Here is a 25,071-nt window from a genome sequence, read left to right on the forward strand (position 1 = left end):
GACTCCCGGGTAATGGTCACATCAATCAAAAGTTGATCACCCTCGACAAAGAGTTCGAACAGTGGCCTGACCAGCTGCTTAGGTACTTACTTGTGACATATGAGAAACTAATTGTCCCTAAGGCTCTATGTATGCGCACATGTAGATTTCCGATATGCCCCAAACTTTCGCTAGGATTGGGCTTGCTAAAGCTGGGATTTTGATGATAGTGTCTTGGTAATTAATCGACGCTGTGTTTTGGGTTCGCAGACACCGACGTTGATACATTGTTGTACTGGGTACATAAAGGTGACAGTAAAGGCAACATAGCTAATCTTCGTGAAAGGTTGGTTAATTGAAATCACGAGAAATATGCGCCAATGTTTGAGTGTCAGAGTGACTGTTTTTGTTGATAATTACTAAGACTTCGTATAGCTACATGTATACTGGAAATGTTACGGCGATTTGATGCCAGTGTGAAGTGCGAGGCCGTTATCGGATTTTCCTTGTCTTGTCTATAGAGACTATCTTCGCAATGAGACGAGTCTGTGAGTGTGACAGGTCCTTGGCGCAGCTATCTTCGCAATGATGACTTTTCCTCAATTGCCAGTCTAACTCTTGTCCTAGTGATTGTTACATGTACATTTCATGTATTCTTGAACACTCTGCTACTGCCCGTCTGGGGGCGGTTTAAGATTTGGCGGCTTCCGGCATTCACATCCATGTACGCATTGGTAGAAGACGTGGTCGCCGCCAAGAGCCGCAGGGGCGCAAAGTGCAGGGCAAAGACCTCTCAAGCTCGCCTTTGATCTGGAAGTTAGAAGAGTCCATGTAACATCTCAGTGGTGGTACTACTTACGTGGATACACAAGTTACTACCAGTTGATGTCGTCGCGAGCGTCATAGCCTGGCTGGATTCATCTGCCGAAAAGGTGTCATTTATCGCAATCGGAAGCGTTTGAGTGGTTGTCTTCTGGTGAGTTCTGTTGAAGTAGGTTGGAAATGCCATGCCAGGAGTGATCAAGGCGGCAGCAAGAACCTGGACGATAGCTGACAGATGCATCTTGATGAGTTGAGAAGAGATCTCCCTTCGTTTGCTGTTCAGGTTTGTGTTTGTGTGATGTGAGAAGTATGTAACGATGAATCGTGTTCGCGATTGTAGTTTGCGTTGGATGGATGCTTGAGAAACTAAATCACAGCTGGAAAGCAAGGTCATGACCTATGTATTGCCGGAGGTAACTTTCTCCGCCACTTGAATCAATTTGACTTTGAATGGGTCCAGGGCTGTTTCGCTCTGGGATCGTGTTAGTTTCGGAGATGGAATGAACGGGGCTTTGTGGTTATGAACTCTAGACAAATGAGTTTGTTGTCTGACTGGTTAAGAGGCAAGTGTGAAGTCCGTCAAGGTGGGTGTCTATTTTCTAAGCGGCACTCCCACTATTTAGTTTTGCACCTGGACAGTTTCCGGATTAGCCAGTCTGGAACCAATGTTGCAGACAAGATCTTACGAAAATTACTCAATTCACAAAGCGAAAAATTAAGTGGAAGACATATATCGTAGAAATTGGCTTGTTTCCTCTATTTGAGGGACCTAGAAGAGGTCGTATGATGTACCTATAACTCGTACGAGACGGGCCATCGGCTCGTGGCGAGCCGCATCGTATGGTAATGATCAGCAGCGCGTGTGGCGCTCAACTCAAGTATGCTACAAGTCCAAGATTTCACGTTTTTGGGATGTTTAATCATGCCAATGTTCTTCAACTGGGATCAAATTCTTCATCAGGAGGCTACTTAAGAAAGTCTAACTACTTAGTGCTGTCAAGGAAGAGGTTGAGGTGACGCGTATAGAGTTCTGGATACTGGAAGAGATGACCGTGGCCAGCATCAGGATAGATGATGAGTTGAGCATTCGACAAGTTTTGTTGAAGAGTAAAACTGTTGGAAGTTGGTGACATGATGTCAGTGTGGCCGTTGGTGACTAAAGTTGGAGCTTTGATGCTCTTCACGCGCTCAAAGTTGTCCGTGTCGACTGTGAATGAGAAGATTGCATTGAGCTGGGCCCTTGCCCCGGGTCCGGCCAGATACTCTCTACGCTCCTCGCCGTCAACCTTTCGCTCGTGGATCCGCTTCCACCACGCTTCGCCAAGTGCCAGGCTTGTCTCCGACGGGTAGTAGAAGAGACGGAACATGTCCTCCTTGGTGGGTGGCTCGTCGTTGGCTGTACCGGCACTTTCAAGAACCTCGCGGGGTGGCAGGACAACTCCTTCTCCGATACCTGGTTGGGTCCCAGCCAGAATCAACTTGTGGACTAGCTGAGGGTGATTCCATGCCAAAATTTGAGCCACACCGCCTCCCATGGAAAACCCAATCACATCAACCTTGGTAACACCAAGGGCAGACAGAAACTTGGCCGCAATTGAAGCCATGACTTCAGTGGAAGGGGGCACTTCGCCCTCGCTATGCCCGATACCGAAACTGTCGTACACGATAACTTCTCTAGTTGTCGCAATGGTATTGAAGAGAAGGGGGTCGAGGGTGTCCATTGAGCCGCGAAGGTGATTGACGTAAAGCAAGGGAATCTTATTCTTTACCCCAAGTCGACGGTAAGCGACCCGGGTGTTGTCAACAGCGACATATTGAGTCTGGACTGTTTGATAGGTGGACATTGTGATGATGCGCGAAGGAAGTTGTGAGTTGTTGCTAGACTTGGGTGCTGGACGATATCTGATTGAAGTTATGAATTCGGTTTCTGTTGATTGTACAGATTAACATTGAAGATCTAGCATTGTGTGATTCGACTTTATATACGATCTTCCGCCTCTTCCGGCTTCATGAGTACTGATGAGTGGTCTCCCGAGCTTCCGGTAATGACTTCGAGATATATGTCATCCTTCCCGACTGGGATCTCCAACCTCGGAAGCTCTGGTATGAATTGGAATTCAAGGTTAGTGATGTATGGAAAAGTCGCCTACCCCACGTAGGCTTTCTCGCCCAGCTGCTGCGCATGATTACTCAAGGGCACAGACATGGCCTGTACCCCAATCTTCGGATCCGGGGCAATGTGGAGCAATCTTAAGGTACGGACCGATGTGTGGAGTACAATCAGTAATCGCTCCGGATGGAGGGCCGGAGTGATCCGGACCCCGCCGGCTGCTAAGACGATTTCTAAGCGGATGGGCGTAGACAGAAAATGACGAACCGAGATGAAGGTGCCGATCTCTGAGATTGCAGGCGCTGACGGAGAATGAGTTGCATACCCTGAGAATATGTCGATTCCGACTAGGTAAAATGCTAAGTAATCATGAATACGGCAAGACGGCGTCATGACACGGAGTGCCCATCGTCGGAGATGTTGTTGAAGATATAACAAACTACCTTTCAGGCTACCATTGGAGTAGAAGGGCTCCTGGCATACCTAATTCTCTCCTCGATCTCACCCTTTGCGTAGACCTACTTACTGTACGCAAAACAACAAAACTATTGTTATAAAGCTCAATTCGACCACAACTTACAACTCCTAGGCAGTTCAGACTCTCCAGAAAACATCTCTAAGTTTGGTTGGAAAGACGTCGACATGGCTCAAACGATGAAGGCTTACCAATTTTCAACTCCGGCGAAAGGCCTGGAATACCGTGAGCTACCCATTCCGGTCCCGGTCAAGGATCAGCTCCTTGTCCAGATCAAGGCGACTGGGCTTTGCCATACCGATTGCAACATCATTTCGGGACTCGACAATACGTTCTTTTGGAACAGGCCCATCACTCTGGGCCACGAAATTGCCGGTATAGTGGTGGGTTGTGGACCCGAGGTCTCCAAGTTTGCAGCTGGAGACCAAGTTGTGTCCGTGATCACCGCGAAACACCCGGTAGAGATCGGTGATGTTGTCAAAAGCCCCGGTATCGGCATAGACGGCGGGTTCGCCGAGTACGTATTGCTCTACGAATCGAAGACTCTTCCCATACCCGACGGAGTCAGCTTTGCGCAAGCCGCCGTTGCCACAGATGCCATTGCGACAGCGTATCACGCTGTTGCAACTGAGGGGCAGGTTCAAAAGTCATCGAAAGTTGCCATCATTGGACTAGGTGGCCTTGGATTATCCGCTGTTCAAATTGCATCTCACCGTGGCGCCAAGGTCTATGGGGTCGATCTGCATCGTCGCAAGTATCCTGCAGCAATGATGTCTGGGGCCTACTGCTGTGGAAGATCCCTGGACGACTTCCCTGGCGTCAAGTTTGATGTTATTTTTGACTTTGCTGGAGTCGGTATCACCACTGCTGCCGCCGCCAAAGCCGTACAAGCGGGTGGGAAAGTTGTTCTCGTCGGACTTACCAAGAAGGAGGCCACGATCGACACGCATAATCTCGTCGCCTTGGGTGTGCGCCTTGTGGGATCTGTTGGGTCGTCCATGGATGAAGTTGAGATAGCGCTGAAGATGGTTGCAAAGAAGGAAATTACTCCTGCTATCGAAGAGGTTGCTTTTGGAAACTTGAAGAGTGAGTTACACCGACTAGAGCGAGGTGATACCGTCGGGCGTCTGTATGCCGACCCGTCCAAACCAGCTGAGATGGTGGTAAGAGCTTAGGAGATGCGAATCTGAAGATAATGTATCCTGTTTATATTCGAGTCTGAGTCCAGTCACGCACCGGACTCACGTTGGATCCTTCGCGTCCTTTCAATGATTTGTACTTGTCTCTCGCTGCAGTGCTTTGGCCTCAGATTGTCGCACCGTCATTTTCGTAGCTGATGCCTCTCTGGCAAATTGAGAGAGCCTTGGTATTTGTCGAGGATTCTCAGGAGATTGCATGCCGTGCCTAGCCGGAGTCACGACTCAAATCAGAACCCGGCTGCCCTCATGGAACTCGCTTAATCTCTTGGTGAGCCTGAATATCCGTCGTAACTCATCACCTCTGAGAGCTGTGCTGCGTGCAGCCTGTGATGGATAGATGGGGGTGAAAAGGTGTTCGGTCGTCACGGGCCCAGTCAATCTAGGATCTAGATGCAGTGCCTGGTGCATCCACCCACTCGCTTGGTCTCCAATTGATGCTGAATTTTTTTTTTACAGAGCTTAGGCGGCACAGCGCATGCCCTGGCGGCTCGAATATTCCCATGGTCGTTGATTTGCATTAGCCGGCTGTCCCCCCTATTCTCACGGAGGGCTTCCAAATTCGGATTCCGTGGCATTAGCCCAACGCGACATACCTACTCCGTATGCCGTACGAGCCAACAGAAGACGACGGCATCAAGGGCTCAAGGGAAAGCGAATGTTGCAGGATATCAACAGATTTTGGCCTAATCATCCCGGTGGTTCTAGGCGAACATATCCCAAATGGTTCCTCAGGGTACATGGGTGGAGGAGACTGGAGATATTCCTCGAAGCCAAGTCGACAAAACCTCGCGACCCAAGGCGTTTGCGGCGGCTGCTTTAGCCTCTAGGGCTATCCCGCCGGCACATATATTTGGTGACAGTACCTGGAGCAGTGGAGCATGTCAACAATCCAAGACGCGTGTTAAAACTGGATTTCCTAGAGACGTCGCCGTGGCGCCGAGGTCACCCGGGATTGGCGGCATTGTGCTCGAATATTTGATCTGTCACAATATGCTGATGGACTTATGCTGTGAGGGGCGGGGTTTCAGTGGGTTATGGTCACCAACTTCTGGATAATTTTACTGCAATCGGAATCGCGTTCGGACATGGCCCTTGCTTCTCAAACAAAGCTCCCGCCGCAGGCCATATTACGCCACACTTGAGGATTAATCAGCCTCCGTTGATCGGCCTCGACGAGAAGGAAGTGCTGCCCCGTTGCTGAAACGGCAGTCATGGAAGAAAGTATAGTGGAAGTAACTGGCAGCTTCCGAACCGTAGCCCCCGACATCCGAAGTTTCAGGATCTTGTGCCGGTCGAGACTTGCTCTATTGCTGGGGGCGATGGCTGGTCCGCGGAGGTACTGTAGTCTATCTAGCGGCTTCCGTAACACTCTTGCTATTTCGGGTTGTGAGCCCCCTCTCTCTCAGAACTTTCTAGACGGTGCTAATCATGAAGTCATTTCCATAGAACACATGGGAAAATTTCACGCGCTCCTTTGTTGACAGGCTGCGGCTCTGGAAATGTATAACCACGTCAGATACGCCGCTGTGGTCCATTCAGTCCTCATTCAGAATACCCAGTAACACATTCCCTAATCGGAATCCTTAGGCGTCGGCTTCAGGTCGGGGGGGGGGGGGGGGGGGGGGGGACAAGACTTTCCCCTATGGCCGGGGACTTAGGGCAGAGGTGTGATTAGGATCTGGACTGGTAGTCCCCAACGGATATCATGCGACAAATTGTCGAGGAATAGATAATCGCCTGTTTAGACTTGTCGAGTTCTGAAGTGCTCATCCCACATAGCCAGTCTTATTCATCAGAGCAAACAGTTGGCGGCTGTTTGGCCTGATGCTGAAGCTTTGCGGCGTGCGAAAGTGGCGTAAGGCTTATCCTGCGTCAAGCCGACAGTGCTGTTCTGGACTACACGGCCATAGCACATGAGAGCTAGTGCCGTCCATAGATACATCGGAATCACGTTCAATCTGGTTAACTCCCCACGTCATCGGTAATAGCGCCACATCAGCGCCGGGATTGCCTTCGTCTGGCATTTGCTCCGTGGCCTCTGGATGCTGCTGAGTCCATGAGGAACGCCGCGACCGCTAAGTGCGGGGAAAGGTTTCTTCGATGCTAAAGTGTGATACAGAAGAGGTCAAAATAGTTGTTCGCACCGAAAAAGGAAGGTGATGACTTCACGCAGTTCAGATAAAGAGGCATTTGTGTTGGTATCCCTATCACGGGGAAGTTGGTTCGAACCGCAGGGTCCTAGGGGTGACGAAGTATCAATATCTCTGTATTGATTGATTCTGCGTAAGGAGTAATAGAAGGGAGATTTCAACCGGAGGTTGGGTGGGTAGTCGAGGTCTAAGTGTACCCCCTCGAGGTGGCCCATGCTCTGCCCCTACTCGCGGCCGAATTCGACTTCCAATCCGACAATTTGTGAAGAATGTTGAGTTTGTTACAGCGTCTCTGGGAATCTGCAACTCAGGCGGTTGCTCATTCCGGTACTGTTCGCATGATACTAAGCACGAATAGTCGATGTGTCTCACGATCCTGTGACCACAAACTGCAAGGAGCTCAAGAAGTCACGAAACCTCCCGCCTTCGCGATGTTTAGGAAGCAGACTCTCCGTTCTCGGACTGCTCATCTGCCGTGTTCTGGAGATGCCCAGGACACTAGATCTGAATCGCGGGACCGACGTACCACCATCCCCTTGGCGATTAACTTGAGTCAATCGGTCTTGGCCGCAGACTTGTAGCGGTTTGTTTAGGCACCCCTTCGACGGGCATTGAGCCCTAGCATGCCAGGCTAAGTATGTATTCGTAGACGTTGCTTGCAGATGTCAGGGAAGATCACCATCCCTGTCAGTCATCTGAATCACAATGTGCCCGCTAATTATCCTTTAATCAACCCATCATGACATGGAGGCTGGGTACTGCGACTATCACCGGTCAGACGGGTTTGTAATGCTCAATCAGCAAGTTTGATGCTCGCTGGTTTGGGATATTTGAGGACTGAGGTCTGTCGTGATACTAGTCCGATAGCATCGATAGCGTAGACCCCTGGTTCTGCCCCAAATGGAGCCAATACCGACCAACTCTAGAGTGACGAGTCCCACCCGAGTTAGCCGAGGCCTGACTTTTAAAAGCCCCAAGTTCCACTCGGCGGGGATGCGTAGAGCTGGGAGTGGATTCGATGTCAGTGGAAATTTCGAGACGTGGATGAGATTAAGAAGAAATAGCTTCTTAGCGGCTGCAGTAAGCCCAACTGGATGACTTGTCCGATACACCAAGTGAGCTAGAAGTACACCATTGGACGATACATCGTGGAGAGTCGGAAAGGCTGCGGAGGAAATCGTTGAAAGACCACATTCGGTCTTCGGTCACTATTAGACCCCGCCAATGGCGCGTCTGTGAGTGCGAGCCGGCACGGCCGAATCCAAGGGTAACAAGACGGATCGCCAGTTGTGGTTGCAGGAATCCGAGACTAGAACTTTTGGGTGGGCTCATGTGCGGAGCACATCATGAAAATCTTACCACCCCAAGAATCAACTTCGCCGGAGGGATCACATACCTGTAACCTGGCATTGCCTGGCACATCAAAGTCGCACAACCAGTCCACCCAAATCATTCTCGCCGAGAAGAATTGCGGAGTATTCCATGCGACAGTGTGGCTCAGCGGTGAGTCTGCAACAAGCTTCCAAGATTCGCCAAGCTACACAAACTCTAACCCTGCGAATGCGAAGGGCCTCAAGACTAAAGGTGGTCGACCTGACGGCCCTGACGCCGACTCATGACCCTGTGAAGAAACATCCGAACTGACCACTCATCGTCCAACTGCAGTCCATTCCAGGAATTCGGATAGCGCCTAAATGATGGGCCCTCCCCCATTGACTGAGGATTTGAGGCAACTTGCCCGCGTCCTTCTCCCACATCCCGATGAACGACTCCCAGCGCAATGGTTCAGCTCATGGGATTAAGTCTAAATTCTGGCAGTGCATTCACTACCACCTGGAGCCCCTAAACTTTACTTTTAGGGGGATATGGAGAGATCCGATTGACAAGTCGGAGGCCGCGGAACACAGCAGACCGGCGGAAACTGCCAAAAAATCGGGCGAGCTCGTCATTCATGGCCATCCCATGCCTACATCATCGCACATGATGCAGCAGTAATCTGCATCAAGAACCTTGCAGAAAATACCTCAATCCTAGCCTATCGCAAGCTATCCACAGGTGGCCTAGCTCATGGAGGGGTGACCCAGGTTGTCGAATATAGGCCGGGGCCTTTTTGAAAGCCACGTTGATCCCCATTGCACAATGGCAACATGGATACCCAAAACAGACGGTGGTAAATCCAGAGGTGACATCCAAGCCGCATGGAGCATAAAAAAAGGGGACCGGGGCAAGTACGGGGCGCTCTAACGGGATGGCTACCGAAATGAACCTCTTGCGATGCTTCTACGCCAGCCTCATGCTCGTATAGCCCTCTAAATCTGACAGAACCCTCCCTCTTCTCTAGCCCTTGGCGGCTTGGCGAGGAGGGGTAATTTTTCAACGCCTTTTATGATTATTTTTCAGATGGATAAGATAATCTAATCAGATCTGCAGTGTGCGTCGTAGTATCCGTACCCGTCACACAGCTGCCCCTCCATTTGCTACGGCGAGCGTCTTCGGCGGTGGGTGGCATTACCGCATACGCTCCGTTTAATTACCTAACGAGCGAGAGAGGAAGGTTAGATGAAGAAAATAGCCGCCGTTGGTCCCGCGGCATGAACCTTGACGGGCAGGAGAAGATGCTGAAGAGAGGTACAAGTCCCTTGGCGAGATCTGGCCCTGCCCGGCATTCGTGGGATGATGAGACCGAGGAGAGTAAATAAAAGAGACAGCTTCCCCTCCAACCCCTCGTTGGATATGACGTCTCTTCACACCATTTGGAAATGTCTGCATCTGCTTTCATAGATACCCCTTTTAGTTCTTATTTGTCTTCCAAGATGGCAGCACCACAGCCAACGATCAACGACCTCGCCGCCAAGATTGGCGAGCTCTCGGCTGAGTTCACCAAGTTCTTGAGCGAGAACAAGATTCCTCAGCCTACGTTTGCCGCGGACAGCGTCTCAAGCTACGATGGCCTCACTTCGGAAGCCTTCCTGCTCCGTCAGAAGCTGTTGGATGCCGCCAACGACCTCTCATACCTGGTCTCAGGACCAAGTGAGAGCATCTTCAACTACACCCACAACGTAAGCTAGTCCCAGCCCTACTCACCACTTTTTCTTTCTTTTGGCTTCGTGAATGCGGTCGCTGATACTGAGCAGATGTCTCCGGATGCCGCGTCACTCAACACCCTCAACCACTTCGACTTTTGGTCTGCCGTGCCCATCGACGGCGATGCCTCGTACGCAGACATTGCAAAGCACGTCCGCCTACCCGAAGAAGTTGTTCACCGCGTCCTCGACCACGCCTACACCCTGCGCATCTTCGAGGAGACCGAGCCCGGCAAACCATTCACAACACGCGTCCGTCACACCTCGCGGTCGGCAGCGCTGCTCAAGAATGCCGGCCTCAGGGCGCTCGTTGAGGCTCTCATGAACGACGCTGGTCCGGCCATGGGCGTCCTTCCCTACGCTTTGGAGAAGTACCAGCGCGGTAAGACAGAGCTGAAGGAGGATATGACGGAGACCGCGTTTGCGCTGTACCACTCTGGCGAGCTCTGCGGTGGATACACCAACTCGTGGGAGCTCCTGGAGAACGACGGCGAGGGCGAAAACAAGGGCTTCCGCCAGAGGAACTTCGTCAAGTGGATGAACTACATCAAGGAGATCTTCCGCTTGGAGGGACTGGTCAACAGCGCCTATGACTGGAAGGCTGCTGGCGACTTCAGCGTTGTCGATGTAAGCTGCCTCTTCTGCCCTGGCGGCCCAGTATCCCAGTATCCCAGTATTTGAGGACATCGTAAACTGACAATCTCATCTAGCTCGGCGGTTCCGGTGGCCACGACAGCTTCGTTCTGGCAAAGAACTTCCCCAACCTCAAGATTACCGTTCAGGACCTGCCCAACTGCGAAACTTCTTTCAACCAAAACATTCCCGAGGAGCTCAAGGGCAGAGTCAGCTTCCAGCCTCACAGCTTCTTCGAGCCGCAGCCCCTGTCCGCCGATTTGTACATGATCAAGCTCATTCTCCACGACTGGCCCGATGCGGAGTCTATCAAGATTCTCAAGGGTCTCACGCCGGCTCTTCGCCCGGGTTCCAGGGTCCTCTTCATCGACTATGTCGGTAAGCAGGGTGACGTCGAGGAGAATGCGGCGGCGGCGGCGGCGCTGCCGAAGTCTATCCAGCAGATGGGCACTTCGACGGATTTGAGAATGATGGGTCTGTTCAGCGCAAAGGAGAGACCTGTCGACGCGTGGACGGAGCTGTTCAAGAAGGCGGATGAGAGGTATGAGATCAAGCGCGTCGAGGCGAACCCCTTGACCTTCTTTGTCATTATCGAGGCCGTTTGGCGTGGTTGAGGTGGTTGTTTGTTTGAAGCATTGCGAGGAATGATTTAGAGCGCGTGATTATGTGGATATGAAGAAAAAATTTCGATTCCACATTGAATTCTATCCGGGTTTGTGACTCGTGCCGTTGCTCGTATGAACCGAACTAAATACTGAGGACATTGTCTTAAGTCCCCGGTTCATTTTGCTTTGAATGGAACCCTGTCACGACGTGCATGGGCGGGCCTAGATCTTGGCTGTCCCACATCGCTGGTGTGGGTTGCTACTCCCCTTGCAAATTGCACCTGTCCACCGGGCCCTATCGCTTCGTGATGCCCTCCACACACTCGATCGACCCCTCAGATATTGTGTTCTGGCCAGCTGAGTCATCAAACAAATTGGTCTGGTGGTGTAGTTGGTTATCACGTCAGTCTAACAGTTCGAGAGCCTCGTCTCTCTCGTCTGCCACACTGAAGGTCTCCGGTTCAAGTCCGGGCTAGATCATCACATGGGCGATTGGTTTAGTGGTATAATGACCGCTTAGCATGCGGTAGGTCCTGGGTTCGATTCCCAGATCGTCCATTCTTTTTACCAATCAGATGCTTTCTAATCACTCTTTTTGTCGTTGAAGCTATCGTGAGTCCATCCATGGTCCTGATTATTGAAGTGACACAGGCCGGAGCCCGACTTGGGAGGGGTCCATGGCTCACGAACGACTTGACACTCAGCTTGGCCTTCAGTATTGTTTCTCTCACTTTGATATCACGTTTGTGCCTCTTTGATGCGTGAGAACAATGCTTGGTAGCATCAAACGCGATGGCCTTCAGGTCTCAGCAAGACGCTGGCTGCCGCAGGGAGCTCCCCACGGTGGTACAGCGGAGTGTAACCACTCGACAAGCATGCTCTGGAGAGTATCCGTACTTCATTGAGTGCTGCGTTTGTTCCCGAAGGAGAGCACCCTTGTTCCGTCTTGCCATTGATAACGCGTATCTGACCGGCACGGTGGAATTCAAGATGGCCGGCCGTTCTCAGAACTTCAGCCGATCCGCCGTGATTGGTGTTCAGCAATTGTTTCCGGGGGCAGGCCGCAGGGACCGTCGCTGTTCTAGCGCACTTACCAATGCAACCGGGCACGGAACAGGCTTGGTATCGGGACGAACTAGTAACGCCATATAAGAGGTCACCACCCCACACAACCGATCACCCAATTTGGCCACTTTTCTAGACTTCGCATTTTAGACTTTATGGCGGCAAATTAGTCTTTTAGTGGCATAGCGCTACTAAAGCTTAAACTCTAAATATATACTAACAAAAGAAGCTTCTAATATACCCGGTACTACCTTAGTTCCATAATCTACTATATAGAGCATACTATAACCTCCTTCTTCGCCCTTATAATAGCCTTAATTTATATAAATCGTTCATTTAAATCTTACCTAACTTTTACCCATAATACTAGCTTATATAATCTAACTTAAACTTTTATTATTTTTATAACCCCTTAAATATTAGCTAGGGCAAAGTTCTAGGCATCTAATCGCTTACTAACTTTATTAAATATAAATTACTGTATTACGGGGTTATAATTATCCCCCCCTTTACGGCCATTCTAGAGCTACCGGTATCTCCTAAGGTCTCCCGACTTTTTAAGTATAATAATAGTGTTCTTAAGATATCTTAAGAACCTCTAGAAGTAGTGGCTCCTATAGGGGGGGCCTATAGGACGTCTATAGCTACTAGAATAACTAATAATAGGTTCTCAAGTGGCTTACTTATATCCACGGGCTGTCACAGACCCGCTGTCCTAGCCCCCAACCTTGAGGTTGGTGTTGAGTAATCCGGTGGCCGGGTTACGTAAGCCTGAGGCTGGATAAAACCCTGCATCCTGTATTCTGTCGCGCATGTCCAGAAACGTAGCTCCTTGAGCTACGTCTTGTCAACAGAGCCTGTACCTGCTTAGGATAGAGCCTGCCCGTAGCAATAGATTGTCTGATCCGCCTGCCCAGCATCCACCTGCCAAACAACCTGCCTGCTACCGTGACACGGGCCATAATCCTACTGCCCTCTATCTAGAGCATATATTCCGACTTAATAAAGCTTCTTCCCTTACTTAAAAGTAATAGTAGAGGAAGTTCTACTTCTCTATAGGTGCTAAGTTAAGTTAGAGGCCGCACTCGTAAATAAGCTTATAATAAGTATTCTTAAGCGGCGAGAAGACGAATATATCTAAGGGCTACGTAATATAGCTAGAATAGGCTAGTAGATAATATAGCTAAATGCCCTAAGAGTAACATTGCTAACTATATAAAGTCGTTAAAAATATGACTTCCGTGGCTGTCAATAATCAAGAGCCATTTAGAGTGTAGTCTCTTAGCCTCCTCTACCATATTAAGTATAAAGACCTTCTACAGCCATTCTACGCTAATTGAATTTGAGGTCTACCTATTAGTCGGCGATATAAAGCTCCAAGAGGTGTAATCCGTTAATTCCTTAAAGAACCACTAGTGCTAGACCGTCTCCCCCTTAAAAATCACTAATAGTAAGAGGTAACGGCTACTAGTAAAGATACACTTGAGTATTATAGTCCAAGTACTATCTCTTAGGTTCTGGATATAGATCGTTTACTTCTTAGACTTATCTAGTATTAAATAATCATTATTAGTCTCTTCTATTAAACCCGTTTCGTCTATATTTTAATAGAGGGATATTATGATCTTTTAAATTTATAGAATTATTAGGGTCTTTTAAAAGGCTTATAAAGACTTAATAATAACTAAATTAATATACTTAGAGTCTATTAACCGTGCCCTAAGCGTCTTTAGTAAGGGATTTCTATATAGAAAGCCCTTAAGCCACTTCTTACCTAGTAGGCGGTCATTGCCATCTCTATAGAGGATATACGTGTTGAAGTGCGGAAGTGGAATTGGACGGGTATGCTCGGACCAGAACGAGCAATCTGGACCCATAATAATCTGGGTGAGACCAACCAATAAAAATGCAGGAATCCAGGTGCCTCAGATAAGGGATACTCCTGGCTGCATCTGGAAAGGAGAGAACGCAACATAGACAGCAATATGATCACGATAATCTACAACAATACGTTACGAAGTCTCGTACTTAAGCATAGGTTAAGGCGAGTCCTAATTCTCCTTAGATAATTACCTATCGTACTAGGGAGGTCTCCTGGTACTTACTTAACCTCTAGTAGCCTTCCTTTTGACTTCCGCTATATAGTTACGCCATTAATACAGCCCGAGAGCGTTATATATGGGATTTCCTAGTCAGTAGAGGCCTTCCGGATCGACTTACTCTTATAGATATTATTAACCGCGTTTTTCATTTATTCTTCCGTATAATTAACCATAGTGAATCTATTGGTAATTTTAGTATAATATTTGCGATGTCACGGTAGCAGGCAGGTTGTTTGGCAGGTGGATGCTGGGCAGGCGGATCAGACAATCTATTGCTACGGGCAGGCTCTATCCTAAGCAGGTACAGGCTCTGTTGACAAGACGTAGCTCAAGGAGCTACGTTTCTGGACATGCGCGACAGAATACAGGATGCAGAGTTTTATCCAGCCTCAGGCTTACGTAACCCGGCCACCGGGTTACTCAACACCAACCTCAAGGTTGGGGTCTAGGACAGCGGGTCTGTGACATGCGATTTGTTTGATTAATTTTGACGTACCTAGTGAAAGTGGTGGTGGTGTTGAAGGAGGAAAAAAGTGGCCAAATTGGGTGATCGGTTGTGTGGGGTGACCTCTTAACGGTAACCTATAGGTGTGCAGTGAGACTGGGGACTGACATGAAGAAGACACCACTAAATAGAACCATCAGAGAGAGACTATGCCACTACTGAGGCCACGTTGAGCGGGTGGATGTCACTGGTGAGTTGGCACGGCGCTGTCGACAGCAGCACTTGGCATCTTGCATGCAAGTGTTTACCTGCATATGTGGTCCTACCTCGATGATGTTTCATTGCTCCAGACAATGCCTCTCTGCGCTTGGCTTCCGTCAAATTCGGGCACTCGGTCAGAAGGTGGATCTCAAACCGGGACAAAGAAATCAAGACAATCGGATCCCAGACCAAAGGTGAAGAAGCCCGGACACATGGCACATTCTTCTATATGTACGGAAGCCTGTTATATGGAAACACGATTGCCGTGTTTATCTATCCAAGGCCCTGTACTACATTCATCATAAAGTACCTTGACCTCAAGATCCATCCCTGAGGCCGAACACCGCATCATGGCATGGAACTTTGCAAACTGAGGGAGAAGCAGGCCCAGAAGGTGACCTCGGGCCAGTCATCCTCCACATCTTCCACATGCTTCATCTAACGCAAATCCTTAGTGCAAGTGGCCTTGCTCAGCTCGATTCCAGGCTTGTTCTCAGCTTACCCACCTCCGTTATTGGTCTACCGCAGCCACGGCTCTTCACCTTGGACGTGGGCGCCCCCCTTTCCTTGGGTCGCATTTGCCAATAAAGCGAAGCTAATTCCCCATTCTCCCATTTATCGTCTCATCCGTGCCTTTTCTCTTCTATTTTCACTTTCCGCACTCACTGACTGACATCGTCAAGTCTGACCCCGATTCCGAAGTTCTGGGTCTGGAGTCTCCTTTCTTTTCGACTTGCCCTGTGCTGTCACTGCTGCTGTGCCTCTCTCCCGCCAACCGCTACCAAGCTATCGGGTCCGCGAAGAACGAGAAATGACAGAATAGGAACAGGGTCTGCGAATGCGCCAACCAACAACAGACTAGGAGGACGAGACACCAGAGAGCGGATATCGAGCGTCGCCAGGGAATCGACAACATAGAGCTCGTGTTATTCCAGCATTAAAAGTCGCATTCAAATAGGAAATATTTGAAGCAAACGATAATAGAGCCGAAAACGAAGGCCGTAGCCAGCGACGAAGCAGTGAGACATGCATCTTTGACGGCGCCAACTGCTTGCACCCTACCCTGCTGTCTCGCGCAGAACCCAGTACGGACTCGATCACCCACAGGGCCACAGTCACACGCGAAGCAAGCCATCAAGCGGCGCAGCGACAGCAAAGGACGAATCGGGAACGCTTCCAGTGGGACTGTTGGAACGGCCCGGGACGGGAAACTGGACGAGAAGATCTTACGCGAGGAGGACAAGAGATTCGGGGGAAAATGACTGGATTTAGGCATAACCAAGTGGGCTTGGGTGAGGCTCATCTGGAATTCACATCAGGCTCGAGTGCGTCTGTCTTCTTGTTCGCAAAATCCGTCGCTTTGCTGGTTGCCATCGCCTTCTTTGTGTGGGAGTTTCGTTCATGGTATCGCCTGCGAAAGATCCCTGGACCTTTCCTTGCCTCGATCTCGGTTCTATGGCAATTGAAGAAAGCAATTGGGGGAACATATCATGAACACCTGAATGATATCGCCAGGAAGTATGGTAAGTTAGCTTTGCCTTGAGCGCACTCTCCATCAACGCTGTTCAGAAACCGCATCGAACGGCTTTGGTGTTGCGACACGAAGCCAACAAGCGCCCCGGAAACCTGGAGAGACAGCCGCTGATCACTGATCATCGCTGCAGGCCCCCTCGCCCGCATCGGGCCCAACGAGCTCATCTGCACAGACCCGGACTCGCTGCGCAAGATGTCGGCCGTCCGCTCGCCATACACCAAGGGCGACTTCTACGACTCCGGCCGGATCACTCCGGGCGTGGATAATGTCGTTTCGATGCGGGATGAGAACGAACACAAGGCTATGAGGGCGAGAATGGGCCCGGCTGTGAGTCTGTTTTCTTGATGTTCCTGGACCTTCGGCTGTTGCGGGTGTCTTCATCTGCCATTCTTGAGTTTTGCTCCGCTAATTGCTCCTCTTTGCCGAATAGTACGCCGCCAAAGAGAACGAAGGTTACGGCTTTGAAATCGGGATCGACCGCCAGCTCATGAATTTCGTCCGCCTGATAGACCGACATTACGTTTCCACCGACTCGGAATTTCGTCCGCTGGATCTCGCCGAGAAAACGCAGTTCTTTGCGCTCGATGCCATTGGAGATGTTTCCTTTGGTGGTGCTTTTGGGTTTCTCGCTGAGGATCGGGACCTGTTTCGGTACATTGAAATCAACGAGTCGTCTTTGCCGATTATGAATGTCGTCTCGGTGCTTCCTTGGCTTGGAAGACTCGTTCATAAGTGGCCTTTTAGACTCATGTTACCCAAAGAGGGTGATCAGGTCGGGTTTGGTCGTTTGATGGGGTGAGTGAAACTAATTCAGGGCAGCGTTAGTTTGGCCACTAACACAGCGCAGCTTCGCTAGAAATTACGCAGAAATGAGACTTCAACCCGGCGCGAAGCCTCAGAAAGACATGATGCAAGCTTTCATCAACCATGGCCTCGATAGAGATGAACTCATCCAACTTGTGTATATTCACATGTAAGTCTCATACACAATTCCTACCGAGCCGTACGCTCATGCTTTTTTCAGGATCGCTGGCACAAACTCGGCCGCACAAGCCATGCGCATGACATTATTATCTTTAATCAACAATCCTGTCGCATACCGACGGCTCCAACAGGAAATTGATGATGCCATTGCCGCCGGCGTAATCAGCTCCCCCATCACCAATGCCGAAGCCCCTAAACTTCCATATCTCCAGGCCGTCATCCGCGAAGGCTTGCGCTTCTACCCTCCCGTCACTGGTCTCGGCTTCAAGCAGGCACCTGAAGGCGGGGACGTCCTAAACGGCTACTTCGTTCCCGGCGGTACGCAGATCGGACACAACTTCTTCGGCGTCGGACGCTCACTCTGGGTGTGGGGTCCGGACGCCGATGTCTTCCGCCCGGAGAGATGGCTTTTGGCAAGTGAGGATGAGCTTAAGCGAATGAACGCTGCCGTTGATTCCCACTTTGGCCACGGTAAGTACTCTTGTCTCGGGAAACCGATTGCCATGATGGAGTTGAACAAGGTCTTTGTTGAGGTAACAACCCTCTTGCCCACGTACCCTCACATCACCAGCCCACTAACTTGGGTCTCCATGCAGCTTTTAAGGAGATATGACTTCACCGTCATGAACCCGGAAAAGCCAATCAAGACTCTCAGTGCCATTTTCTTCGTCGCCAGGGACTTTTGGGTTAGGCTGACCAGACGCCCAACGAGGGAATAACGGTGCCTTGCTTTAACTCTTCTCTCGTAATGACTGTTATGACTCTCCTTCATTTCCTTGTCGCCGCCTTTAAGCGTATTTTCAGTATGAGGCAGTCTAGCTATACCATCGCATTAATTGAAAGGCGTCACACACCGGCAGCAAGGCAACGTTAGTGTTTCGTTACACATGTACTCAGTGCAGGTTGGCCGGTATGATTGCATGTGGTCAACATTCCAAGTATTCTCTTCTTGACATTGGAGTGTGTATTGCTATAGAATGACTCCAGGCTTACACTTCGGCTACCCAACTCTTCTTCCTACACACAGATCCGCATCCTACCAGAAAGTCAATGGACTTCCCGCGACTCCTCTTGAGAAAGATTACAGTCGCTAAAGAAAGCACCGACAGGCACATAGTAACCCAGAACAACACAGTTCCCAAGTGGTCTGAGACGTAGTTTAAGAAATGCCCATCTGAACCATGCCACGAGCGCCCCACCGCATGGCCAAATAACTTTCGGGCGTATCCTCCATCCAGCAGCTCCACATCGTGATGTACTGGGCTGTACATCCACGCGTATTGATGGAACGCATATGTCACCATTATTGGGCCCGTTGACCAGAAGACCTGGAGGTAGGGTAGGAGGATTCGTTTCGAGGTCGGACCGCCGCGTCGCTTGGTTTCTTGAAGAGCCCATTCGAGAAAGGAGGAACCACGCTCTGCCATGAAGAAGTGGTTACTGAGTCCAAGAGTGCCCGATGTTGGAGCAAAGATAGCCTGTAAGCCGAGGCTTTGCACGCAAGACATCTCCTCCGTCGATCTTGGGTAGACATCTAAGTCTGCGTAGATGCCTCCCTCTGCGTGGACAACGACTAGTCTCGCTACGTCGGCTCGTTGAATATTCTGGGCATAACCCTCGTACGTCGATAGTAACCAAGAGTACTTTGTCTTTATGAGTTCGAGAACGTCTTCGTCTGTCCATAGTTTGACGGTATAGTTGAGGGGTTCCATCGTATTCTTCCACGTCTCATAAGAGGCTTGTACTGGGTATGTGCTGACATTTTTGTTCTTCCAAATTTGGTGAACGAGCTTGGGGATCGGTCCTTGCGTTTTTGTTGAACTTGATCCGATGGGGTCTCGAGGGTGTTTTCCATGGCGCTCGGAAGCATCACAAAGGCTGATGACCTCTATGGACTGGTTGGGTAGGGCGAAGTCCTTGGTATAGCTTAGTTGATGAACAACCAAGGCGGCCGTCAGGGCCAAGGTAACAAGCGCCGAGGCCTTCAACATGACCTTTCCAGGAAGTGCTATCATTCTGAACACTAGAGACGATCTTGCTTCGTGTCCTTGTTGCTCAGGTCTTTGTCCAAATGAATGTTCAATGGGTTCTCGTTTATCGACGAAAAATAGGGAGAATCGAAGAAAGGGATAAATCGCCGACGTCGAGGGTATATCGTAAACACAAAGATAGTATAGAAGCAATTGGAAAAAGAAACAGACAACAATGCTGAAAGATTGTAGAAGTAAAATCGGGTATGGCAGAAAAGATTTTCAACCCCCTGATTATTTGCTGAACGCTACATGTATCAAGACGACAGACTGTGAATGATTGAAGACGACTCAAAACGAAAAACTTGCCCAAGGTGTCTTTCTCAAGAGAATAATCGACTACAAGGTATCCTAATAAATAGAATGGATTTCCAGTGGCTCGCACCATACATGTACTCGAACCAAGGCTTCAGAGTACACACTTCTTTGTGAGTTCAACATTGCCCAGGTACCGTTGCAGGCTACTCCTAGACCAGATGCACCTTGCTGTCCTGTACCATGGACCATTCTTCCTGACTCGACAAACCATCGTCACATATCCATTCTTCAAGTTTTGAAATTAGACTAATGGAAGCACAAGATATGATGTTAGACGCCCTTTCAGACCTGCCCCATCAGGCGACTAGTTGCTTTCTCCATCACCTGGCTGCCTCCTCGTGCATCGGGCTTTGTATGTTGGCTATCATGACACTGAATCGCTCTCCTATTGACAGCTTCGCCACATTTCAGCAACTAACGATGACCAAAGTGAAACCTCCTTTGACAATGACAATGCTGCTCTCTTACGTATAGACGCACGTGCATGTTAGTGACCCAGTAGTAACCGCTCATGTGGGCAAAGTGTGGTTCGTAAAGTTTTGCTGCGGAATAATCGTGAAACCAACAACTAGGCAACAGTTTAAGAGATTTCTAGAGTGGAAAGGCGATAGGCACCTCCCTGGGTTGAGGAGGGCTGAGCTCCAGATGAAGTCTTTTCCATTCTGCCCCTGCATGAACGACAAGCACTCGACCAATTGCATGTGAGTTTGTAAGAATTACCCTAACGGTGTTTCTTCATGTTCGTCCCAAGTTTTTCCGAGAGGGACAAAACCCGTCTCAGCATCATTTCCTCTGATTTAGCCATGAACTCGAATCAGTTAAAGATGTGATTCGGAGTCATGATGCTGTCCATGAAACCGCGGCTCATGATTCAGGCCCAACTTTGATGTTAAAGTACGAGCACCATTAAGAACCAAAGGCCGATATTTCCGTAGCCTTATTTCTCATGGCGTCACAATCAGTATGTGCCAAATGATCCTGCCGCGAAGCCCTACAGCAATTTTCAGGATTACTAAACGTGAGCTTTCCATACCCCGGACTGGCAGTTATCGTCTTGAGTTAAGCGCACCTAAAGGCCCGCGACCTACTACGTCGTCCTCCACCTTCAAGGCAGCAGCATTTTGTACCGTCTCCGCACAAGGCAGCAGCATTTCTATTCGCAGAAAAGGGTGACCCTGGCAATACATGATCCGGCAGTACGGTAACGTAAAGAGTTAGGGAGCAGTTGACAAGCATCTTGATATTCATGGCCAATTGGCTTCAAACCTTCCTCGGGCAACTACTAACATGCGAACGGTAAGTTGTTACAGATCTCGTATTATTATTTTTGAACTCAACCCGCTTTACCTGAGCAGCCTATTTCGGTATGGACGAACTCCAGTTGTCCGTCCCTTTTTCATCCGTCTTGACACAAGGGGCCGTGCGACACTGCAAAGTTATTTTACTTGGCCATAAAGGGGAAACATAAGAGAGGCCTTTCCCCCTAATCAGGAAGAATAACATTGCCAGTGAACAGGCATGTGAGTGAGGCAAAAAGTCCCTTATGATAGGACTGTGGCCCATGGAACCAAGCTGAGGCTAGTGAGATCCATCACTCGAAAGAGATGGACCAGCATGATCGCGACTGAGACACTCAAATCAACCGACACTGCTTTTCTGCGTAAAATAGACGTCTCAAGAGCATTCGGATGCAAAGTAACGTTGCTACGGGTCCTTCAAATGTCGATTTCTGCCTACTCTAAGTGCTTGGGGCGACATCTTACCGGGATCAATGCATGAAATGAGCTGAAAGCTGGCAATGCTGCCCATCAGCCTGCGGTGAGAACATTATGTGTACATGTGTGTTGTGTTCAGATCTGATATTCATGTCCGCATTCTTCGCCGGACACTATTGAAAGCAGAACCATGTTTGAACATGGAGAATCGCAGAAAGTAGACGGATTTGACTGGTACCTCAGGTCAAATATCATCATGATCGTGGGCAAGAGAGCCACAGCAGGTCGTGACCCGTGGCTTGTACATTGTGGACAAAGATTTCGGAGACGACAGAATAGTACATGGTTGCCTAACTCCTCGAGGCTCTATCCATTCGAATATCTCTCGTTGACAAGGGCAAAATTGATCTGAATGCGAAATTGGCTGCGGGAATTCCTCATTTCCGGCACCAGAAATTCTTCGCCGGGCTCGGCCCTGTTCCGGCCATGAAGAGACCCTCAAAATCAGTCCCGCCTCTGGTATTTTTGAAATGTAGAAAGGCGCTAGAGCGACTTGCGAACCCCTATCCCCCAAAAATAAGGTGCCTTCACCGTCTCCCGGCGGCACTGGACATTTCACCAGTGATATCTTAGGATCTTCTGGTGACCATGAGAGGTGCATTTGATATTGCTAGGAACTTTAACCCCCGGTGAGTGCCGAGACTTTTGGGCCCAGCCCATAATTCTTGCCCGGTCTAAGTAAGTACTGATCATCAATCTTGCTCGAGTAAGGTACACGACGGTGCAAGAGAAGCGAGCCATGGCAATCCTGTTACTAAATGTGTGAGAGTTTGACATACTAAGGTAGGGGCCTGCAGTGTACTTCGCATCAGGTAGCTCAACCGATGTGGAATCATGCGGCTAGCTTTTCTTGAGGCAACCAGCACGTTGCCCTTCATGGCAGGCCCGGAGGCCGAGGGTGACTTTCCGATACAAGTGCGGTATGACCATCTTTCGACGATTTTCTCCTGCCTCATTTTACCCAGGATACAAGTAATGGTCTTCTGTAGAACCCTTGTGATCTTCTGCAACCATAACGCTTGGCAGAACTTTCGCGTCTTCATGCGGATGAACTCAACTCCGGGCGGTCGACTTGTGCAGCTGTGATCTTTCCCGAGAACCTTTAGTCTCTCGCTCCTCGACTAAGATTATACCTTTCACATCACATCAGCAGCAAAACTCTCACAGAGCACATGTCAAGTGATCGATACTGCCACGACACAACAGCCAGAGATTCCATACCACGGAGCATTGCTTGAAATTCATTCCAACGATAGTCTAGACCGTCTCCCAGACCCGAAGCGAAGCAGGCCAGTCCGACTCCGGCTGCAAGAGCTTTGAGTTGCCGCCCGTTGTCTCAGCCAAAGGTGAAGCTGAGATAACGGCACGTGTCTCGAGTCTGGGGCTGAACTACCAACATACCGTGTTCACTCACCTGACGACCAAAACATCAACGGTTCGCGGGCCGTTCCAGCAGAAGCCGTGCGGAACATGACACTCCCGGCACTCGATGAGCGATCTACATGCCTTCTTCTACCTTCAGCTCAAGTGCCGTGATGCTGTTCGCGGTCTGGGCATCATATCTTGGAGTTCGTGGCTTTCAGCTCTGTCTCACAATTGATCGATGAGGAGAAAATGCTGGTGATAGGTGACCCAGTAATGAAAGAGTAGGAACGCAAACGTCGCAAATCCAGAATTCAGCAGCATTGGTTGAGCCAGTCTTGTTGTTCTCCTCACTTTACCTACGACTTGTGTTTCCGCAGTGGTATCGAGAGATAGTTGCCCAGGAGCCTATAAAGCGTTGACGACGACAATGAGTTCGTGGTATAGTTTCCATCCCTCGATCCCTCAACAAGACTTACGCAAGCTAATAACACCTACCCTCTCCATCAAAATCCCAGCGCAACCATGTCTCCGAAATCTTCCTCGCCCGATCCTGCTCCCTTCCCTCTGCCTACCACAGTAGATCCATGGATACAAACAAACCTCATCGATAAGATCTTCAATGGCAACCTGGCTCTATTGGAAGATGCCGTGGCAGCAGCAGTAGCTCATGATACTCCTCAGTTGAAAGATTGGGGCATCGTCGACGCCCACAGCTTCCTCCTCTTCCTCAGCGCCATGCTCAACTGGGTGCCCTCGGAAGTCTGCAGCGGGAAGCTCATCTACAATACGTTCTGCGTGCTCTACTTCGTCCTCGATCAGAGCCCCATCAACGTTGCCCCGTACTCGACTCCAATTGCCCCCAACTCTATCGGTCAGAACCCCCTGCCACTGAGCCAATGGACAATCGACTTCGCCAACAAGGTTGGCAGCTGGATGGGCAAGAGCAGCTCGATCAACGCCGCCGCAATCCAGTCTTTCCAGGACTCTCCCCGATACAACTACGACGAGGCCATTGTACCATCTGGAGGTTGGCAGAGTATCAATCAGTTCTTTGCTCGTTTCCTGAAGCCTGGCATGCGGCCTATCAGCGCGGGAAGCCCCTCAGACAAAGACTATGACCGGCTTGTGGTCTACCCCGCCGACTGCACTTTCGATGGTGCCTGGCCAGTAGATCAGAACAACGACATCAGTATCAAAAATGTCCCTTGGAATATCAAAGACCTCTTGGCCGGCAGCCAGTATGCCGCCCAGTTCGAGGGCGGTACCTTTATGCATGCGTATCTCAACACGTACGACTACCATCGTCAACACGCACCTGTTGCTGGACCCGTCGTCGAGGCCAACGTAATCAAGGGCCTTTCATACTTGCAGGTCATAGTCGATACCGAAACCGGCAAGCTGAAGCCCCATCGCAGCTATACTTCCCCAGACGCTCAAGCGCAGCAGAATGGGGATGTGGACGGGGTGGGCAGCGCCCTCAGCATGCCCGACGAGGCCGGGTACCAGTTCCTCCAAGCCCGAGGTTGCGTCGTCATCATCAAGAATTCCCTTCTCGGCTACGTTGCCGTGCTGCCCATCGGCATGGCGCAGGTCTCTTCCGTGAATCTCAAGTGGCAACCCGGGCCAGACGAACAGTACCCGATTCAGCCGAATGTGAACATCAACGAGGGCGACAAGATATCCCACTTTGAGTTTGGAGGTTCCGATATTATCCTTGTATTCCAGAAGGATGCCGAGGTCCATATTCTCGGTGCTCAAGGCGCCACTGCTGATAACACCCCAACAAGCAAGCAGAAATACCTGGTTGGCATGCCCCTGGGTTATTCCACAAAGGGCCTGACTTCTGGTAACACCAACGGAGCTACCAATGGGCATTGATAAGTCGATGAAGGCTTCCTATAAGTTCACCGGCCTACGACGTTCGTATCCCTCGACCTCCCAGGAGGGTTTGGATTGTGTCCGATTTCCACGATAGCTCTAGTTAGTTGTAATGGTAATTGTGTCTTTTAAGCTTGGCTATCCCCCAGTGAACGCAGCAATCAAGAACGCCGTGCTGAACTTTTTACTGGATACTTGTATCTTAGAAGAAGTCGTAAGTAAGTTTTGTATGAATATGTACATGAATAGGGGTTGCTG

At 49.9% G+C, this 25,071-nt stretch overlaps 6 protein-coding genes and 2 non-coding genes across 8 annotated transcripts; 6 read left to right on the forward strand and 2 right to left on the reverse strand.

The window, feature by feature from the left end:
• Positions 1 to 1,784: 1,784 nt before the first annotated feature.
• BDP81DRAFT_475785 (hydrolase) lies at positions 1,785 to 3,027 on the reverse strand (the record flags this gene model as incomplete). The annotated part of the gene is made up of 2 exons (XM_060594751.1): positions 2,952 to 3,027; positions 1,785 to 2,728 (listed from the first exon to the last, which is right to left on the reverse strand). The coding sequence occupies exons 1-2, from the start codon at positions 2,983 to 2,985 to the stop codon at positions 1,785 to 1,787; spliced, it is 978 nt and encodes a 325-aa protein (XP_060439233.1). The 5' UTR covers positions 2,986 to 3,027.
• A 538-nt stretch (positions 3,028 to 3,565) lies between these two features.
• Positions 3,566 to 4,561, forward strand: BDP81DRAFT_332669 (chaperonin 10-like protein; the record flags this gene model as incomplete). Its single annotated transcript, XM_060585614.1, has 1 exon — positions 3,566 to 4,561. One exon carries the CDS (start codon positions 3,566 to 3,568, stop codon positions 4,559 to 4,561), a length of 996 nt encoding a protein of 331 aa, XP_060439234.1.
• Positions 4,562 to 9,548: 4,987 nt separating this feature from the next.
• On the forward strand, positions 9,549 to 11,065 carry BDP81DRAFT_332386 (S-adenosyl-L-methionine-dependent methyltransferase; the record flags this gene model as incomplete). Its single annotated transcript, XM_060585588.1, has 3 exons — positions 9,549 to 9,794; positions 9,870 to 10,445; positions 10,529 to 11,065. The coding sequence occupies 3 exons, from the start codon at positions 9,549 to 9,551 to the stop codon at positions 11,063 to 11,065; spliced, it is 1,359 nt and encodes a 452-aa protein (XP_060439235.1).
• A 367-nt stretch (positions 11,066 to 11,432) lies between these two features.
• On the forward strand, positions 11,433 to 11,536 carry BDP81DRAFT_t341. The gene has a single exon. It is a non-coding gene; the product is annotated as a tRNA-Val (tRNA).
• Positions 11,537 to 11,542: 6 nt separating this feature from the next.
• On the forward strand, positions 11,543 to 11,614 carry BDP81DRAFT_t342. Its single transcript has one exon. It is a non-coding gene; the product is annotated as a tRNA-Ala (tRNA).
• A 4,573-nt stretch (positions 11,615 to 16,187) lies between these two features.
• Positions 16,188 to 18,166, forward strand: BDP81DRAFT_399559 (cytochrome P450; the record flags this gene model as incomplete). The annotated part of the gene is made up of 6 exons (XM_060588589.1): positions 16,188 to 16,452; positions 16,594 to 16,790; positions 16,894 to 17,258; positions 17,311 to 17,436; positions 17,488 to 17,980; positions 18,044 to 18,166. 6 exons carry the CDS (start codon positions 16,188 to 16,190, stop codon positions 18,164 to 18,166), a joined length of 1,569 nt encoding a protein of 522 aa, XP_060439236.1.
• Positions 18,167 to 18,366: 200 nt separating this feature from the next.
• Positions 18,367 to 19,953, reverse strand: BDP81DRAFT_439864 (nucleotide-diphospho-sugar transferase). Its single transcript, XM_060591446.1, has one exon. The coding sequence runs from the start codon at positions 19,460 to 19,462 to the stop codon at positions 18,437 to 18,439; it is 1,026 nt and encodes a 341-aa protein (XP_060439237.1). The 5' UTR covers positions 19,463 to 19,953; the 3' UTR covers positions 18,367 to 18,436.
• A 3,250-nt stretch (positions 19,954 to 23,203) lies between these two features.
• Positions 23,204 to 24,945, forward strand: BDP81DRAFT_136897 (phosphatidylserine decarboxylase-domain-containing protein). The gene has a single exon (XM_060581793.1). The coding sequence runs from the start codon at positions 23,458 to 23,460 to the stop codon at positions 24,811 to 24,813; it is 1,356 nt and encodes a 451-aa protein (XP_060439238.1). The 5' UTR covers positions 23,204 to 23,457; the 3' UTR covers positions 24,814 to 24,945.
• Positions 24,946 to 25,071: the final 126 nt, after the last annotated feature.

The sequence above is a fragment of the Colletotrichum phormii genome, assembly GCF_030913505.1.
Source record: "Colletotrichum phormii strain CBS 102054 chromosome Unknown BDP81scaffold_30, whole genome shotgun sequence".
Taxonomy (NCBI): Eukaryota; Fungi; Ascomycota; class Sordariomycetes; order Glomerellales; family Glomerellaceae; genus Colletotrichum; species Colletotrichum phormii.

Excerpts from the sequence above, each read along its gene's own strand:
- BDP81DRAFT_136897 (XM_060581793.1), top strand. The coding sequence starts at position 23,458 with ATGTCTCCGAAATCTTCCTCGCCCGATCCTGCTCCCTTCCCTCTGCCT.
- BDP81DRAFT_439864 (XM_060591446.1), bottom strand. The coding sequence starts at position 19,462 with ATGATAGCACTTCCTGGAAAGGTCATGTTGAAGGCCTCGGCGCTTGTT.